At 38.0% G+C, this 19,916-nt stretch overlaps 1 protein-coding gene across 1 annotated transcript; it reads right to left on the bottom strand.

The window, feature by feature from the left end:
* Positions 1-7,854: 7,854 nt before the first annotated feature.
* Positions 7,855-19,533, bottom strand: LOC129771395 (alpha-N-acetylgalactosaminidase). Its single transcript, XM_055774995.1, has 7 exons — positions 19,196-19,533; positions 18,961-19,135; positions 9,785-9,879; positions 9,555-9,716; positions 9,285-9,497; positions 8,664-8,825; positions 7,855-8,043 (listed from the first exon to the last, which is right to left on the bottom strand). Exons 1-7 carry the CDS (start codon positions 19,526-19,528, stop codon positions 7,897-7,899), a joined length of 1,287 nt encoding a protein of 428 aa, XP_055630970.1. The 5' UTR covers positions 19,529-19,533; the 3' UTR covers positions 7,855-7,896.
* Positions 19,534-19,916: the final 383 nt, after the last annotated feature.

The raw sequence follows: 19,916 nt of genomic DNA on the forward strand, positions 1-19,916 counted from the left end.
TTTTCTAACATAGCATTGAGTTATCATGCACTTGATTAGCTAACCATTGATCACCATTGAGCTAGCCTTGAAGACGAGTGTTTCCAAACATTTTAAAAATATGATGTTCATTTATAACCCTCCTATACTCGTGCATACAGTCAGTCCCACAGTTCGAGAATCAATAATTTCGTTTTGAGACGGCTGAATTGAATGACTATTAAAACTGAATGTAGTTGTAGTTGTAGTTGTTCTATGTTCTAAAGTTTTTTCATTCAATCATATATTTTTTCTTTAAATTAATACCCATAACACCTTTTTTCCGATTAGTTGGAATATGAAAAAAAAACACTTGTTCAAAAAAGTTACTCCTATACTCGCGTCGGTTCGTCGTCTTCATCCAGCAAGCGACATTTGACGAATTTGAGTTTCAGGTTCTCTTCCGGCGTACGCAGTGCTAAACGTTAGTAAAAGATGGCAAACTACGCCCAGAAGTACACTGTGAAAATATTAATTACCCGCGCGTCGCGTTGATCAACTGTCGCCAACGTAACAGAAGTGTTCGGGAACGATTGTCGACATCCATGAAGTCGAGAAGAGAGAGAGATCCGTGGAAAATCGAAAGCCGGATTCCGCAATTATGACAAAAAAGAGTGGTTAGTGCTTTTTTTCCCAATTCACCGTCCGAGATGTCATGAACAAATTTGGAGTGGAAATTGTCTGCAACCGTGCATCGAACTAACAGACGAAATGTACTGTGGAATTATTAGGAGATAGCGACTTCAAATGCCCGAAATTGTACACGACGGTGCTGACGAAGTTCACTGGCGTGTTGATGGACGACGAAACATACAAAACCTTATTGTGTTGTAGATTGTAGAAAAACCGAGCGTTGTCTACGAAAGTTTCATTCTCGCGCGCGTTTGGTGAGCCTGGACTAATGTTAATAAGGAGTACTGGCAGAAAACTGCAAATTTTTATGTGGAGTCTGAAGAGGAAACTGGAATTGGGATAGCTCATTCAGAAATGCCGTAAAATATCTTTCATCAGATGGCTTATCGTATCTTAGTTGTAGCAGATTCTATTCACATCCACAAGTGGAAACTTTTAGATATTGAGCTCAATTCCCAATCAGGATCTTCCTGAGTTCGAATTTTTTTACAGGCTTTGGGCAAAAACTTTGTTTATATTTTAAATATAAAAAATATATTTTATATTTTATATTTTATATTTAATTTTTTTTAAATAAAAAAAATTAAATATAAAATATAAAATTTAAATTTACTTAAAATGTTCATTTTATAGAAATTTATGCCTGCAACAGAACCAGTTCTCTTCGATTTTTTATGATACTGGTTTCTCGATATGTTTAAGCATAAATACTATCTATAAGACAAACTGTCCTACTCAAACCTTTGTAGAGGTATGATGTGGACAATCATCATCATCATCATCACGTCAAGACAGACTTCATAAAGCTTTCTGGTCTGACGGTAATCGGGAGAGGAATTGTTGCAGGCATTTCCAAGCATGTGAAGCTGTTGGAGTTCGCTGAGAAATATCTGCTTCTTTTTTTTGTAAATACGGCCCAAACGGAATCCGAAATAGTCCCAAAAAACTGTAGAAAACGAGAAGCGGTTTAGGACAAACCAAAATTCTGCGGTATGTGTGCGAAAGAGCAGTAGAACTTTTTGTGTGAACAACTTGAAATTACATGAATACATGAGTCGTCAGCCCGGGATCACCTTGTTAGCGGAAGACTACAAGTAGCAGAACTATATTACCATGGGAGGCATGGAGATTTTCAGTAAGTAAATGATACGTTTCAAAAAAATATAAATTAAACAGCATGGTTGGCAGATATTCTAGTGCTCCAAGTTAAACTGCAGGTTGACTTGAACGATAGCAACATTGAAACTCGTTGCGAGAAACAACGATTTATTTTCCAATTATTGCAGCTCATGACTTTGGCTTCTATAATGTAACAAAACAAAATGGTTTGTTTTAAATTATGTTTCTATGTTTAGTAGACGATAAAAAAATAAGTACTGATGCACATCTGTCTTGTAAACCAATTGCAATAATACATATCACTTAGCAGTAACGCATTGAAACTCAAGATCATATATTAATAATACTCAAAATATGTACAAGGAAAACAAACAAATTATTAGCACTGATATGTTACACTTTTGTGTATAGCATGTATAGCAAGGTAAAAATAGATAAATCTTTCATAATAAGTACGGATCAGGACGACCGTATGAGTACAAAAGAAAATGGAAAGAAATGCGGATCGGGACGACCGCACAGTACAAGTACGGGTTCGGGACGATCGTATGGAGATTAAACTAATTTCGGATGGCAACGAAACAAAAACTACACATTTGGATTAGATCGCTTAAGTATTCGCCATTTTGAGTGAAGAGATACTCGTTTTGACTTTCTATGAGTCTTTTGAGTCTCTCGTCGTTTAAATTTACTATGTGGGAAGAAGGCATGAAAATTTTCTGGACGCGGTATATATATTTGCGTCCAGAGCAACTATTTTCGTGTCATTTTCCAGGGTTATACTGAGCCATCTTCTTCAATCATTACGAGGTTTGCTGGTCTTTACACGAAAGAACAAAATAACCTGACTTGAACGAGCAGTTGTTCTGTTGCAATCAGTCTAGATTGCAAACTATTGTTTTTTTAATTTCCGAGCTGCCACCACGATGTTTGACCAAATTCGTATCGTATCGTTGCTGAGCCGATTTCAAAGCTTATTTTTGTTTCGATTATATTCAAAAAAAATTATAGTAAGTTGTGTCCAAGATACGACCGCATTGTTGACGTAGAACTACGCTGTTATTTTATATAAGTCGCTTGTTTATACCTTCGGATATTATTCTCTAATGCTGTGAAATTTTCGAAACAACTGCTTAGTAGAATAATCTTTGAAATGGTTTTTCATTGTAGAATCAGTTGACGATAATTGATGGATGATTCATTCTTGCCCTCGCAAAACAATACACTAGCTGATCGTATGTCGGAATTTATTTCATGTCAATGCATTGAAAATTTACCTCGAACGATATTCCGGTGGCCTTTTTCGCAATTGACATAGACTCGGCTACAGTCGATTATATACATGTTACACCAGCACCATTATTTCACATCTCATAACTACATCAATATATCTTTGGCACCAAATGGAAATAACAATGACAACACTTGCAAGTATCAAATATCATGCTACATGTTATTTAATACTGCCTCAAAGCAATCGCACCTCTAGGCATCGTTCGTACAACGTAAACCAAGCGCCAAACAAGCGTTCGCCATAGCATGCTTACAGAACCATACATTGGTGGCTTGAAGCTACTAGGAATACAAATACTTCTCATCATTTTGCGCTATTCTCAAAAGAAACGCTTTTGTTAATATTACTGGCATAAAAAAAAGTTGCAATACTTTCTCATGCTCGAGAGAAGCGCAGCTGTCACCCTTAGTGGACCCTTAGAGGAATTTTTGCTACTGGTAAGCGAAACCTAATCGCATACAAAACTCCAGAACGACATTTACTTTCTTGGTGACTAAACAAGCGAAATAAACTCTTTTTGTTAATATAAACAACCTCGAAAACAGTAGCAATGCTTCATTATGATCAATATTAGCACAAATGCAATCCTAGTTAAAGGTAGTTTTGCGACTGGCACGCGAACCTAAATAACTTATAACATTCCAGTAAGACATTCAAGATGTTGGTATTCCCCAAATATTTTTAGAGCATAAACTTAACGCCTGCTTCGCCATAACGTCAGTTTAATGCATTGATGCATTCTCAAAGGCACCAAAGAAGCCGTTCACATTTTCGACCGACGCGCCGAAATCGCCTATTTTGCTGTTGTTCAATGCGGTGTCACACTCGCGAGGGCTCGATTCAGTGCGAGCGCTTTTCACTACACCAACATCGCGTGCATCATTAGATGACGCTTGCCTCGAAATTGCCCCTGGCAATGCGTTCGTTTTTTTTTTTGCAGGGCTAGAGCCTGCCTCCCTCTTCTTCTTGCTCATCACACACTACGCGAAACGTCCAATTTATGACGCGGGAAAAAAACACACGATACGAATAAAGAATAACGAACAGAAAATGCAAACGACGATATCCAAGTTGAATTACCACTGGTGGGGTCCAATCTTAGCTCGAAGTGCAACGAAAGCAAATTGAACTGGATTGCTCAACAGTCCGATGCCGAATGAAATTTTGCCTCAGCGAGATCCACTGATTATATTCAAGGCAAATATTACCCTTCATTCTTCTACTTTTCCTTTGTTCACGGCGACTTCAAATCCTACGAGTTCCCCTTCGTTGGTCGTCGATAAGTTGCTCGTTATTGACAGCTCTGTTCGGGGAAGCACACAAATGGACAGAACAAATGTATGGAAAAATGAAAACGCCTAAAGTTTTCATGAATTTTAACCATTTACAAACCAGGGGATTCTAATGTATAGCATATTAAACAAATCTTACGGAATTCCCGATTCGTTTAGTATTTAAATCGCTAAAATCCGTTCGCGGCAAAAATAGTTATTAACGTTAACTTTATTTCATGAAAACGAGACCTGTTTTCTGATTTGGCACCCTTAATGAAAGACGTAGTTCTACGTCAAAAAAATCGATTTTCTTACGAAGTAATTTTATCTTTTTAATTCTTCACATTCCCATTGTAGAATCCTGGAAACGTTTCCAATACAACGTTAATACTAGTCAAATTGAAAAAGTTTCTGGGATTTAACATTGCCGTAAACTTGAGCGTCTAATCATCAAAATCGATTTTTTTTTCATTTGTTTAATCAGCTGCACGAAAAAAACTGCGACAAATATTCTTTGAAATTATCTGCCTTTCGATGTCCATTGTTCTGGTAATTTCTTCTGCTATTATTCCAACCTCAAATTCTAGTCGCTTTTCAAATGATCTTCAAATTTAATAGCATTGATCAACGTAAGATTCCTCGCAGATATTAGTTAGAATGATCAAAAAAAAATCTTTGAACTCTTCATGTAGTATCGTGAATTCAGGTTTTTTAGCCTGGAACCAACGATTCAATCACCACACCATCCGACGCGAATACTTTCAGACGATTCTTGTAATGATTGTAAATGTAAATTCATTGTAAATGCTTTTAAGATCAGCAGCAACAAGCGATACTGCGGCGTAAAAGTCGTCATGTACCTCGATGTTGCTTTGTTCAAATGTAAGAAATTTCACACATGGAAAAAATCTGTACCAATCTGTACTTTTTGACGAAAATCTGTACTCTGTATGTATCTGTACCAAAAATAACGAAAAAAAATCTGTACTATTCCAGATAAATCTGTACGTGTGGCAACACTGATCACAACCATCCTCCTTGGGGGTTCCGCTGCTCTGGTTGTCAATTGTTTCACAATGTTTTAGGATCTTGTTCAGACATGCTTCTATAGAGATCCGTCATTCGCCGACGGATCTTGACAATCATGATCATCTTCATGTCCCAATGATTCAATCAATTTTTTTTTTCCAAAATATATATTTTTATTAAGGCTCATATGGCGTCTGCCTAACGGGGCCGGGAGTTCAACATTTCGACAATGTTTGCTTACAACTATGTTAGTAATATGTAACCGATTACTCGCGGTTGGCTCGAGGTTAGTATTACAAGTGTTCTCATAATTGGTATGTTGCAGTCTTCGATGCTCTGTACGTGTGCCCGACACGGGATACTTCGTATTGGGATGCAGCCGACCATTGAGTTGCATGAACAAATTGTATCAAAACACTTGGCAAACTTGACTTTCTCTTGAGTTAATAACTCAGAGTGGAAATTTGCTTGTTGTGCTTGATAGTTTAGACGCTAAATAAAAACCTTTTTCATTGAAATATGTGGTGAAAATTGAAAAAATTCTGATTGTCAGTTTGACATACTCCAAAGTATGTCTGTCATGGTACGATAGTACCTGACAAAACGCTTATTGCTCAGTCATTTCATGATGGATTGATGAAATTTATGCGTCATTCGATTTCGGCACTGCATAACAATTTTTTGTATTGAAGAAAATAATATATGTCATGAAACTAACTATCGAACAATTGAAACATGTCAACCCCTATCCTAATGGAAATACCCACTTCTGAATGGTCGAAATTGACGACACATGCGGCAGGTCCCTAACAGAGACATCAAAACCAAGCTGCCTGGGGGAAATCGGCATTGTAAATACATGAAAGTAGGGGAAGCTTTTGTTCCCACCGAAATGTGTTTCCTAACAGAGACATCACAACCTAGCTGCCTGGGGGAAATTGACATTGCAAATACATGAAAGTAGGAGGCACTTTTGTGCCTTATCAAAGAGTTTAACGATGTAATTCTTCACACATATTCAATATCAACAGATAGCCTAACGGAATCCTACGTCAACTATGCGGTCGTGTCTCGGACACAACCTTCCTATGACTTTTTTTAAATCAAGTTTGGTTGTTTTTGAAATCTCGAAAATTTTTCATGTGCGTCTTTTGAAAAATCATTAAAAATCGAATTGTGAGTCGATTTTAAATATTAAAGCTGATTTGGATCAAGAAATTGATGTTCTTCAGCGAATTCGAGTAAGTGTATCGAGATTTTAATCACAAATTTCATAGATTTCATTCCAAAGTGAAAATTCGGTATGCGGATAATTTGACACCCCAATGTAAACATAGTGTTGATGATTCCATGGGCCCATTCCGCCTGCACCGATTGCGAGACTGATTACTACGCTTGCGACTTTTGTAAAGGCTTTTGATTCGTTTTACTTTTTTAGTAAGAAATAAATCGAGATGAAATTTGTTCACTTTTACTTGAAAAAATCGTTTTTTGTTCCTCTTTGTTTTGCATGCTTTTTCGTCAAAGTTGAGTTAATTTACGTAAGATAATGTACTTCACTTCTATTTGTATGAAAATGTCAAAAAATACATTTTTCAGTGATTTCGGGACGATTCTTTTAATTCGAAAAAATAAAAAAATGGGGTGCCAAATTTATACCCAGGCATCTCGGGTACTCGAATTTGAGTTGTTTCACTTCTATGCTCAATGCTCCGAGCCAAATCAAGATTTTTGAAATCGGTTTGCGGGGAAATGTCCGCAATAGATCCCTTCATAAGCTGACGTAATATGAAGAAATTCCGAGCATTGGCCAAGAGCTAAGTCCAACAAAACAAAATGGGGTACCAAATTTGTACCAGTTCTAATAATTTGTTCACTTTTGTTCGTTCCATTGAGTCAAAGTTAGTCACCCAAAAGAAAATGATCAAGTCACTAAGACAAAAGTGTTGCTTAATCTGTTAGTCTTGAAATAGTCTAGCGTGTAACAGCCTGCTCCAGTTTTCATAAGTGTACAAGGTTTCAAACGTAAAACAATGATCATATTCAGTTTCCATCTTTTTTTTTTTTTTTGAACAAATCTATTGAATTGTTGAAACTGATCCCCGGATGCCTCGAACTGCCATTCATTCAACAAACCATTTTTCTCATAACGCCACTGCCACGACATTGACATTGAACTGTTACGTATGAATTGGTCCCTATTCTAGATACAACGATCGAAACGTGTATAATATCGGCAATTGGCGATGCAAGCTTCGAGAAGCGCGTCAGCGGAAATCGCGAGTTTGTGCGAGTAGAAATTGCTTACATACTTCATTCCAATTTGTTTGCCTTGCAAAGTGATTGCTCGAAGAAATATTGTTTGTTTATCTGTGGATCTTCTCGTTCGGTTTGGAATTCGAGAATGTTTTCTTTCATGCATGGTCGGAAGTTGATAAAAAAAAACACGATCGATCATTGAAGAAGTCTTTATTTTTGTGTTTAACATCATGTTATAATTATCATAATAAGAATCATTGTGACGAATCATTACGAACGTAAATCATTGAATCCACGTATGATATTGTCAAACTGCGGTACAAACCGGTAGAAGTTCGCTCCTGTTGGATTGATGCGAGTTTCGAAGGAAGCATCCGCTCGCAAGAAGATCGGCTTGAGGGCTGTATTAAATAGGTCCTGTAATATAAACGAAATATATTGTACACGAAGGTTAACCATTGGTTGCGTTGATTGTTAAGTACTGAAAATTCCTCTCCAGTAAAAACCACTGTTAATACTGATTTAATCGTGATGGGAATTAAAGTGGCATCTCTCAGGTACGCGTTCCTTTGACACAGTTGGATTAGTATTGCTCGATATGCGACCCTCAACATCATCTAATGACAAATAACTTTACAAAGTGGCCCAATACTATCCATTTTTCACAAATGAAAATTTGCTGATTCAGGTGTTTCAGGAAATTTGGTCTATTATTTAACTAATGTTTGCAATGTATACAACTTTTCGGTGCAACAATTAGTGATTTGAGATGAAATTGCCTCACAGTTATTTAGTCCGATCTTGTGTGTTCATTGTACCGAACGAACCATGCTCCGTGTTGCTTGAGGTGAACCGTGACGTAAACCATTGTAACAGTCTATTTAAAATTTCATCACCCAATTGATGCAGTGATCTATGAGTCGTGCAAGTATTTACACAATCAACACGGTTATAGTAACAGTGATATGATGATATACTTGACGATTCAGAAATGTTGAAATTCTAATAATTCATCTGATTTTATTCGGAATACTTACATAAACCAGGTATCCTTTCACGTCACTGGCATTGCTTAGCTCAAGATCCTCAAAAAGCTTCACTCGGATGGCATACGGAGCACCATCTGCTCGGCGACTGACGAAAGCGATGGCGTGCGTCATTTCATGCTTCACCTTAGGCAGTATAGGCCGCTTCCAGATCTGTGTTCAAAAAAGGGAAAAAAAAGATTTGAAGAAGTTTATCTACGAATAGATGAACTTCTTTATTTTGAATTTTTTTTCATATGGGGGGCACTATTGGTAAGCTGAATGACGACGCCAAAGGCCGGATGATAACATTCCCCGCTGGAAGCCCAACTCGTTAAGATTTCGGCAATTTATTTCAGCCGTCTCTCGCTCGCATGCGACGCTGGCTCTACTTGGCCCTAATTTGTTATTCAAATTTTTCCTTTCGCAACTCCGGTTGTACGAATATCTTACCACATATTTAACGTTGTCTCGCGTGGTTCGTCACTCAGCCGACAAAGATACGCATCATGACACTGTTGTTGTGTTGTTTTCATAACTTAAACTATTGATCTGCCCTTAACGCAAAGCGGCGAGTAAATATGACGTGGAAGCATCTTTCCTTTCCGAAATGATTTATTCATCAATACTCACCTCAATTCTGTTGACTGTCTTCAACAGCTGACCTTGGATTCCAAGCGGATCCTGATTGACGGCAATGATTTCTCTATTCAGAAGTAGCTCTCTGATCTCGGGTTTCACCGAGGCCAAATCGTTGGACAGCAGCAGTGGGGCGGCCAAAACTGTCCACACTGCCAGCTGTGATTTACTTTGATCGTAACTCAGACCATAATTGCCTAGGATTAGCTGAGCATTTTATCCATCTATTAGTAACCGAGAATGGGGTGTAAAAGTATAGCTCACCGTATCGGGATCGTTCCAATGGCCAGGTCCCGAGTGAGGTTGTATTCTTTTCTGATTATCCGAGAAGTATTTGGTGATGGACTCCACCGAACTGTGCGAATCCTCAATGTCGCCCCAATTGCGCCACATATTGCATGTTTGCTTCAGGATTTCATAATCCGGCTATGAAAAGTATACGTTTTTGTCATCTACCAGTGTCACAGTTGTTATAAAAGTAAAGAAATGCTTACAATGATTCCCTTGTACTCTTGATAGACTGGCCAACTACAGGAATACAACATCGGTCGTCCAGTTCGGTTCATCAACTCTCCGAATAGTACATAATCTTGAAAATAAAATTGAATTGATTTTTTATAAGGTCTGCGACATTAGTTACGAGGTCTGTTCAAAAAGTTTCATTTTGAATTTTGAGATGTAGTACTTGAATGTTTCTATCTTTTTGTGTGTGGGTGTAGGTGTTAACAATATTGCAAAGAAAAAAAAACGATTTTTTCCATTATTTAAAAGATTTTGTAGATGAAAGGGTGTGTCACATCAAATTGCATCACGGAAAAAACGCTGTAGAAATTCGCCCAGTAGACCGATCCTTTTGAAAATTTTAGACAGTAAAATAAAAACTATGAAACAACTTTTGGCATTTTCTTTTTATTCATACTTCGAGCCCAAGCCCGTATGCTCGCACCTTCCTCTTTACCCCGTCCATAAGGTTCTGTACAACGTCAGGTTGTAGTTTTTTTTGAACAGAAATCCATTTTCTCTTGCAGTCCACCTCCGATTTGACAACTTTTGGGTTCTTCCGGAGGGCCTGCTTCATAATCGCCCAATATTTCCCTATTGGGCGAAGCTCCGGCGCGTTGGGCAGGTTCATTTCCTTTGGCACGTAGGTGACCCCGTTGGCTTCGTACCACTCCAACACGTCCTTTGAATAGTGGCACGAAGCGAGATCCGGCCAGAAGATGGTCGGGCCCTCGTGCTGCTTCAATAGTGGGAGTAAGCGCTTCTGTAGGCACTCCTTAAGGTAAACCTGCCCGTTTACCGTGCCGGTCATCACGAAGGGGGCGCTCCGCTTTCCGCAAGAGCAGATCGCTTGCCACACCATGTACTTTTTGGCAAACTTGGATAGTTTCTGCTTGCGAATTTCCTCCGGAACGCTGAATTTGTCCTCTGCGGAGAAGAACAACAGGCCCGGCAGCTAACGAAAGTCCGCTTTGACGTAGGTTTCGTCGTTTTTATTTTGCATTACCAGGCAATGCGGCTTCGTCAGCATTTCGGTGTACAGCTTCCGGGCTCGCGTCTTCCCCACCATGTTTTGCCTTTCGTCGCGGTTAGGAGCCTTCTGAACCTTGTATGTACGCAGGCCCTCCCGCTGCTTGGTCCGCTGGACGAATGAACTTGACAAATTCAGCTTATTGGGGACATCCCGGACCGAACTTCTCGGATCACGTCTAAACTGCTTAACTACGCGCTTGTGATCTTTTTCACTGACGGAGCATCCATTTTTGCCGTTCTTCACCATCCGGTCGATGGTTAGGTTCTCGAAGTATCGTTTTAGTACTCTGCTGACCGTGGATTGGACGATTCCCAGCATTATACAGATGTCCCGATGTGACAACTCCGGATTCTCGAAAAGAGCGCACAGGATTAATTCACGACGCTCTTTTTCGTTCGACGACATTTTTCCAAATTTACGAAAAATTGACAGTGAAGCATGGCCAACGTGATCTATACACTCTTATCTGATTATAAGCGAAAGCTGAAGATATAATTCCTAAAAATTAAATTTCTACAGCGTTTTTTCCGTGATGCAATTTGATGTGACACACCCTTTAACACAGTGTTTTTTTAACCAATCAGAATTTATTTGATTCCAAGAACGCTCTTGTTGGTCATTCCACTACAGGCATAAGTTTTAACAGAATGAAAAATTTCCCTTTTTCTAAAGAATAATCGATCAATAATGCGATTATTCCCAAATCAGATGGCAGCATTGAAATTTCCAATAAATTCTGTACAAGGCTCATGATTTAATATTCATTATTCAGCAATTCTTGCTTTTTTTTTGCTTTGAGCGATTCTCTTTATTGACTTTCTTTTATGATAACAATGGCCTTCCAGACAGATTTTTTGCCACATAATTTCGATTTGCAAAGAACATCAACCAATTATTTGTATACAAGATTAAAAAAACTAAGAACATCAAGGGTGATAATCTGAGAGAGGGTGTACTTAATAAACTACAATTCAAAAAAGAATTAACAAGAATTACAAGCTCCGGTTTTAATTTATCTTCTGTTAATGAGAAATTGTTGTAATATCCGGTATCCGGCCGGATACCAAATATTGGCCGGATAGGCAGAATACCGATAGTTACCGAATAACCGTTTCATTCCTGTTGTTCCCAGTGTGATTCTGTACTTCCCGGTTGAGAAATTACTGTATGCTCCTCGTTGCTAGGCCTCTCTACTAGCTGACAGGAGGATTAGGGTTTGAAATCATAGGCTTTGCAGATGATATTGTAATTGTAGTTCGTGGAAAATATGAGCATGTAATCAGAGATAGATTGCAATATGCTCTAAACTTAACCATAGCATGGTGTAAGGATGAGGGTTTATCTATAAATCCTCATAAAACTACTGTTGTTCCTTTTACACGTAGAAGGAAAATTAAAATACCAGATTTGCATTTGATGGGAGCTAAAATAGTGTTTTCTCCAAAGGTGAAAAATTTAGGAATAACTCTTGATAGCAAGCTCAATTGGAACTCGCATTTAGATGAAATAATACATAAGGCTACGAATGCATTATGGATTAGTAAAAGAACATTCGGGAGTTAGACCTAAAATGATCTACTAGATCTACACTGGGATCTATAGTGAGACCAGGGATGGTAAAAAATCACATTCAACGATCAAGGAAAATTACAAAGGTTGGCTACAATTTCCATCACAGGAGCAATTCGTAGTACGTCATCTAAAGCACTAGATGCAATGTAGAATCTACTTCCCTTATATCTACTGGTTCAATTGGAGGCGGAAAAAACGCACTAAGGTTGAAAAGAACAAAACAGTTTTTTGATGGAGACCTTAGGGGTCATTTAAGTATTTTAAAGGAATTCGAACTTAATCCAATACTGATATACGAATAGATTTATGAAATGAGTGTTCATCAACATTGTTACAATTTCCTTATATCCCATCTTTCTCCTAAAATATGTCACCCTCCTAAACTCGAGTACACCGCGAGTAATCGGTTTTCCACCTTACTAACCATAGATGTAAGAAAATTGTTTATATATATATATATATATATATATATATATATATATATATATATATATATATATATATATATATATATATATATATATATAGTTTTAAAATTATATTTAAGAATTCGGCTCCTTTAAACTTAAGTAACTGAGCCTGTAAAAATAATCGAATTAATAAAAAAATTAATCCAATACTAACTCAGGAGGACTGGATGAGCAGGCAATACAACTTTGAACGACTATTCAATGTGACTGAGTCAAGCCGCACTGAATGGGAGTCAGGGGGACCTGATATTCCCAGGATCTATAATTTTCTACACTGATGGTTCCAGATTAAACGAAAGAGCCGGGGCTGGAATAACCGGTCCTGGAGTGAACATATCAATTTCAATGGGCAAGTGACCAGCTGTATCCCAGGCAGAATTCCAGGCAATTATTGAATGTGCAACAATTTGCCTAAGACGCAATTATAGACATGCAAACATATGCATTTTTTGTGACAGCCAAGCTGCATTGAAAGCATTGAAGTCAGTTACCTGTACTTCTAAATTAGTTTGGGAGTGTATTCAACGTCTTCAAGAGGTAGCTAAAAAAAGTGCAGTGAACCTTTTCTGGGTTTCAAGGCACTGTGGAGTTGAAGGTAATGAAAAAGCAGATTTGTTAGCTAGATGTGGATCATCGAAACCATTCCTAGGACCAGAACCATTGTGTGGGGCCCCTGAATGTACCCTTAAAATGGAATTATAGAACTGGGAAAAATCAAATATTGATGGCATCTGGACCCACAGTACAGTAGCTCGACAGGCTAAATCATTTATATCACCAAGTAAAAGTAAAGTAACTGAAAGACTTCTCAGTCTAACAAGAAAGACCTGTGCACTTTCAGTGGCCTAGTGACAGTACATTGTTCAAGTAAATACCACCTAAAGAAACTAGGTAAATTTGAAGATGATACCTGTCGTTTCTGTAACCTAGAGAGTGAAAGCTCGGAACATTTATTATGTAATTGCGAAGCACTTTTTCATAGAAGGCGCAATTTCTTTGATGAAGGTTTAATGCAACCCTCAGATGTTTGGGTAGCTTCCCCCAATAAGGCAATAAAGTTCATTCGTGCTATAATACCTTATTGGGATCATGCCTACAGTCAGCAAGTGGAAATCACTCCAACTAATAGCGATACGACACACTGATAAGGCTTACAACAAATAGGGGCCCGCCACAATAGATCAAATAACTGGTCCTAGTGGAAAATGTACCCAACAGGAAAAAAAAAAGCTGACAGGAGAATCACAAAGATGTGAGAATTGTGATTCAGTTTTCGCTTCAGTTCCTAAATAAAGGATATTAACTCATTCTCCTAAGATTTAATTTTCAGCAGAGTGTACCTTCGCTTCGGTCGGAAACGCATAGTGCTATTTCAATACACTACCGAGCGTTCAAAAGCGCCCTATGATATGCAATTGCACAGCATGAAAACGTGAGGTTTCCGTACAGCCATAATAAGAAGATAGTAGAGTTGCTATGATACTATTATTGCAATACAAAAACGATTTATAGGAACATAGCAGCTCTGCTATTCAGCTTTGCATTGATTTTGTTGAACCATAATAGGAACAGGGCAGCTTTCGATATTTCGAGAATTGGCACATAGATGTGAAATTGTACCAATTATGGTAACACAAAAATACAAGTTTATTTCGATAGAATCGTGTAAATTGCCGGTAAAACCGGTAATTTATCGAAGAAAAACATTTTGAAATAAACAATTTTCTTGAAGAAACGGCTTTTATCTATAATGATTAGCTTACAAGAAAACATTTTGCAAGTCTTCGCAACTTAGTTTGTTGGTTAGAGTAACAGTTAGGGACACAAATAATGTTAATTTTACCGTCTTCTAATCTAGTTCGGATCTCATTAACGAAAGTATCAGAAGAGGAAAACGCACGGTGAGAGTCCATTGATGTTGGGCGTACAGTACGAAGAGTACCGAATACCATTGACATGTCATTGCCTCTGATACTGTCTGTACGAAAACTCTTGTATGACGATTTTCATCACTCCGTTCAAAGATGGACTGAACGTTGATACCTTTGATTGCTGCAATCGTCGTTCAAGTTTTTCCTTGATGCTTAATTATTCTGCAGATTCTGCATCTGCATCTGATTCTGCAGTTGTATCAATACCATAATCATCAAATTTCATTAAATCACGAACGATTTCAAATGCCTGCTTGATCAATGGAGTCTGTGACGTTTGATAGAAGATACCGAAGTCATCATTAATTGTGTCACGACCACGAACAGAATATACGCGAACAAATCTGCATATACGAAACGTTCAATCAGGACTTCAAGCAACTGATTCGAAATGTCTGATGGTTGCTCCGATAGCTGTTCTAGCATAAATTTCAATCCAACGTCAGCTTCATAAAGGATGCATTTCTTCCGGCATAGCAGTTCAACAGCGACCAGAACTGGTTCGAGGGCATCTACCAATTCCTTTATCGCTGTCAGTTCTTCATCGCTGAAGCTTATCTTGCGCCTCGTTTTCAGAACGAGCATTTGATTCTTGAGTAATATTTTAATGCGACATAAAGGCGAATATTATTCATGGTGTAAAAATGAAAATTACCGAAATTACCGATTATTGATTGTAAAAATGCCGGTAATTCGGTAATGAAAAATGATCCGGTATTACCGGTAAAACCGGTTAACAATCCCTAGTTGTAATGTATGCGTCTACACTGTATTCGCATCAAAACAGCCGCTCCACATTATGAGAATCTCATTATTTCGATCAAATATTTCTTAGCAAAATGCTATGTAGCAAGCATTAATGGGACACACTTTTTTCAAACTAGATTTTTCAGCAAAAGAACAATGTTTCGCATAGAATCAAGTACCAACATCGACAAAGAAGAGATTTCTGATGTTCAAAGATCATATTAGAGTCTTTAAAAATAAGATATGTTTTCAAAACTAATAAAAAACTCACTTGTATTACCATAATAAGTACTATTGCGATAATAGACGCATTTCATTCAATCATGCATTGAAAAATCGGAACACCTCTCATTTTTAAATGAGCGCGTTCAAAATGACACCTCTTTTTGATGTGCCATTTTCTCTACAACTATCAAAATGGCGTCCTGCCAAGGGAGCAATGTATAAAAATTTTGCCGACGAACAACAAAAATCCTGACTACTTGCACGTCGATTTAGGGGAATCGTAAAAAGTGGCCAAACCAATTGTAGCCTAAGTAATAAACGTGTTTGGGGAACGTTTGTCGACAAGCCTGAATCGGGGAGAAATCAAGGTCACAATTACGACAAAAAGAGTACCAGCCAAAATGTCACAAACAAACTGAGAGTGTCCTCTACAATCATGCATCGAAAAACGAGACGGTCTGTTGAGTTCCGGGATTTTTAATGAAAGCAATCGTTTTTTGGGCCTAGCTATATTTAATCCTCAACAGAGTTTCCTTTGGAGCAATACACTTGGTATATGGAGTTTCCAACATTTCGATTCCCTTTCTGTAACGAAACGTCTATGTCTTCGAAATATACCTCAGTACCACTCTGCTGACTGCCTATTGGATTCAGGAGTGTGGTAATGGATCCATGTTTCATCCATTGTCACAAAACGTAGAAAAAGTCCACTCAATTACGTTTCAACAACACCAAACCGGTCGACGGTCAGCAAACGCGACACCCATCGCGCGGATAGCTTTTTCTTGTCTAAAATGTCGTGCAAAATGAATCCCACTCGTTCTTTTGAAATGCGTACGACCTCAGCTAACTTGCGTAACTTCACATTAGGAATTTTTCCCATCAAAAAACAATGTTTGATCAAAATACGATATTCCTGTTGTGACAGATGAATCTCTCAAAATAAATCTTGTTTTTTTTTACTTGTAGTAGTTCTTTGAACTTTTCAGTCCATGTAGTAGGGTAGGGCGGGGCTAGTTGGTAATTTTTGAATAAATTTGGTTATAACTTTGTAGTACGAAGTTTAGCGTTAGAATGTTAGGTACCACAATGAAGCTTACCTTTTACCCTTTCAATGAAAAATAACCAGAGAATCAATTATTTGACTTTTTTTTTTATTTAATGTCTTTATATCTCAGAACAAATTGACCATCTAATCCCACACACGGGGTAAATTAATCAATAATAGGCATGTTATTTTTGAGCAAATAATAAGCGTGACACAAATTAATCGTGACACAAATTAATGAAAATTTTTAATACGTACAATGAACATTTCTTTTACGTTTGAGCCGATTTTTTTCATGGTTATTAACCAGTTTTAGAACACATTTTATAATGCGCAAACCGTGAATGATTTTTGGCAAAATCGGAACCATGTCCGTATTTTTCAACCTACTGAATAAAAAATTTTTTTTTGCTTATTTTTTTGTATCAGCAATTCGCTATTTTTCATCCATAGATCGCTATTTTTTTGGACGCTCAGATTCCAAGATATCATCACTGACCAACTTGCTTCAAAATTTTCGGCTTCTTCTTTAGACGATTCTGACCGTTCTTGTATTTCCCGATGAAAATGGCCAATGCACTCCAACATTCCTTTTTCCATCTTCGGACCGGGTCCGGAAGGTCTTTCACCTGGTTTGCTCATTTCATGAGGAATTCTCCTTTTAGTAGCAAATTTTTAATCGTGGGATTTTAATACAACCTTCTTAATGGCCGTTTCGACTAAACGGTTCCTTTCAACAGCGAAAAAAAATAACCAGTGCATTGAGTCTGATCACAACGTTACTCAGGGATGATCTTTTGGTTTGCAAATATTCTGCGCTAGATCTACTTCATGAAGTACAACACATCCGAAGTACAGATAACACAGAAGTATTAAATCATAAACTTCTGGTGGGATGGACCTTGCACTTGATCCAGTATTTGAGTCGTACAATACTCCAGTGACTGTGATCACCCCATAAATTGGTCTCACATCAGAATAACGAGCACTCTATCGAGTTTGCAATAATCTTTTAACAACACACCTGTGTTGCTCAGAAACATTTCTCAGCGATCATAAAATAAAATCGATTTTTCGTTTCTTCCCGATATTGTTGCCCACTACACCTACACATACCAAGATAAAAATATGTACGAAAAGTATTCTAATACCTGAAAGTTGTAGCTTCAAAATGATGCACCTTCCATCGATATGCGTTGATTTTTCACGAAGATACAGCATGTCAAAAATCACTTAAAATTTCCGACTTCGCACTCTGTTCCATTAATTTTTTTGTCGAGTGTAGGTTGGCCAGCAGAAGCATTATGCATCATGCATCAACCTCAAACCAATCGATACTCAAATAAAATTTCCAGAACCTATTGCTATTTATAATGTTTTAAATAGTTTGCTTTCGAAGCAGTTTTGAGCTATTGAAACAAGTTTTTATGGGCAATAAGTAAAAAAAAACATGTCTGGTAGATCTGTTATCTCTCGAATAATATTATTTTCATACAACTTCGTTCATCCGGTAGAGAGATATTAACGCTCAAAACCTTGTACTTCGAACGTCATCCCCTCGTTCTCGAGACTTGGAATTTACACCCCAGTACAGAAATGGAATATGTAGTATGACGAAATAATGAACATAAAAAAACAATGAAAATTCTATAACATGGACTTTTTCAATAGTGACTTGTTTTGTTAGAAGATACCATAGGTAATAACCGGTTACCTTCATTCAAAATCATGGTTTTTTTTTCAATATAATAGACTTGTCATGGTCACCGTCCCTCCGCTCCCCTTACACTACGGCACTGGGTTATTGAAAGTGATTTTATTTCACTGGTGAAACAGTTCGTGCTAACCGCTATAATCAACGAACAATAAATTTGAACCCTACCACAAAAAAATTAAGAATTCTATTGAAATGAAATTGCACATCTGAAAGAATTTAGGATGATGCATGGTTAGCTTCGACAATCGATTATTTCATACCAATCCACTTAGTTCCACAGATTTGATTGAACACATAATCATGAAGGGACACGTTGTACCATGAAGACTCGCATGATTTCAGAGTGGGTGATGTTCTTTAACACTTCTAAACGATCAGCGTTAAACAAATCTGAATCTTAACCCACCTAATTGAACAGGTACTTACCCTCTACCATTTTCGTTTCATCCGCATAGCATCCATCAATCTTGATGAAGTCAACGTCCCAATCCGCTAAAGTTTGTGCATCTATTTCAAAGTAATCCTTCATGCCCGGATATCCGGCGCATGTCTTAGTACCGATGTCCTGATACAGTCCAAACTGTAACCCTTTGGAATGTATCTGGAATCAAGATGTTACTCATAATCACTACTGGATTGCCCTACACCTGATCGACCATACATAATCAGCTAAATGCTTCATCCCATTGGGAAACCGTTCCGGATCGGCGACTAGTCTACCCTCGGAATCTCGTTCCATCGTTGACCAACAGTCGTCTATGTTCACATAGTTATATCCAGCAGCAAGGTATCCCTCGGACACCAGTAAATCCGCCATGCGCTTGAACAACCGCTCGCTTATGCACTCATCTGGATACTTTCTGCAGTCCGTGATGCACCTATAACGCTCCCAGCTCATCCAGCCCATCGGAGGCTTCCGAGCCAGTCCGTTCTCAAGCCCTGATGTCAGCTGCTCGAAAGCCAAAACAGTAAGCAGAATCAATCCGTACTTCATTTTAATAGTTTCACGCACCCAACTACTTTCTCCCACCCAAATCGGAGTTGCTTTTATATACTTCCGTTGAAACGATACACTTCAAAACTCGCACAACGGGAGGTACATTGTCCAATTAGGTGTTATCTTAATGTCAATAGCTATCTGGAGTACGCTCCAGCAATGTTCGAAGCGTTGAATTCCTACGGTGAGGATCGCGGTCGAGAGTCACGGTACGTATTGTGAAGGGTTTCTTGTAGCACTCGAGATAATCGCTAATCAGCCTAGAATACCTCCCACGGTATGGTGTAATAAAATGAGGTTAATTCTCGAGGAATTGCGGTTGTTAAATGACGGTTGTTTGACCTAATGTTGAACAACAACATGATTGGCCGTAAAATTTGTTCAA

The sequence above is a fragment of the Toxorhynchites rutilus genome, chromosome 2, assembly GCF_029784135.1.
Source record: "Toxorhynchites rutilus septentrionalis strain SRP chromosome 2, ASM2978413v1, whole genome shotgun sequence".
Taxonomy (NCBI): Eukaryota; Metazoa; Arthropoda; class Insecta; order Diptera; family Culicidae; genus Toxorhynchites; species Toxorhynchites rutilus.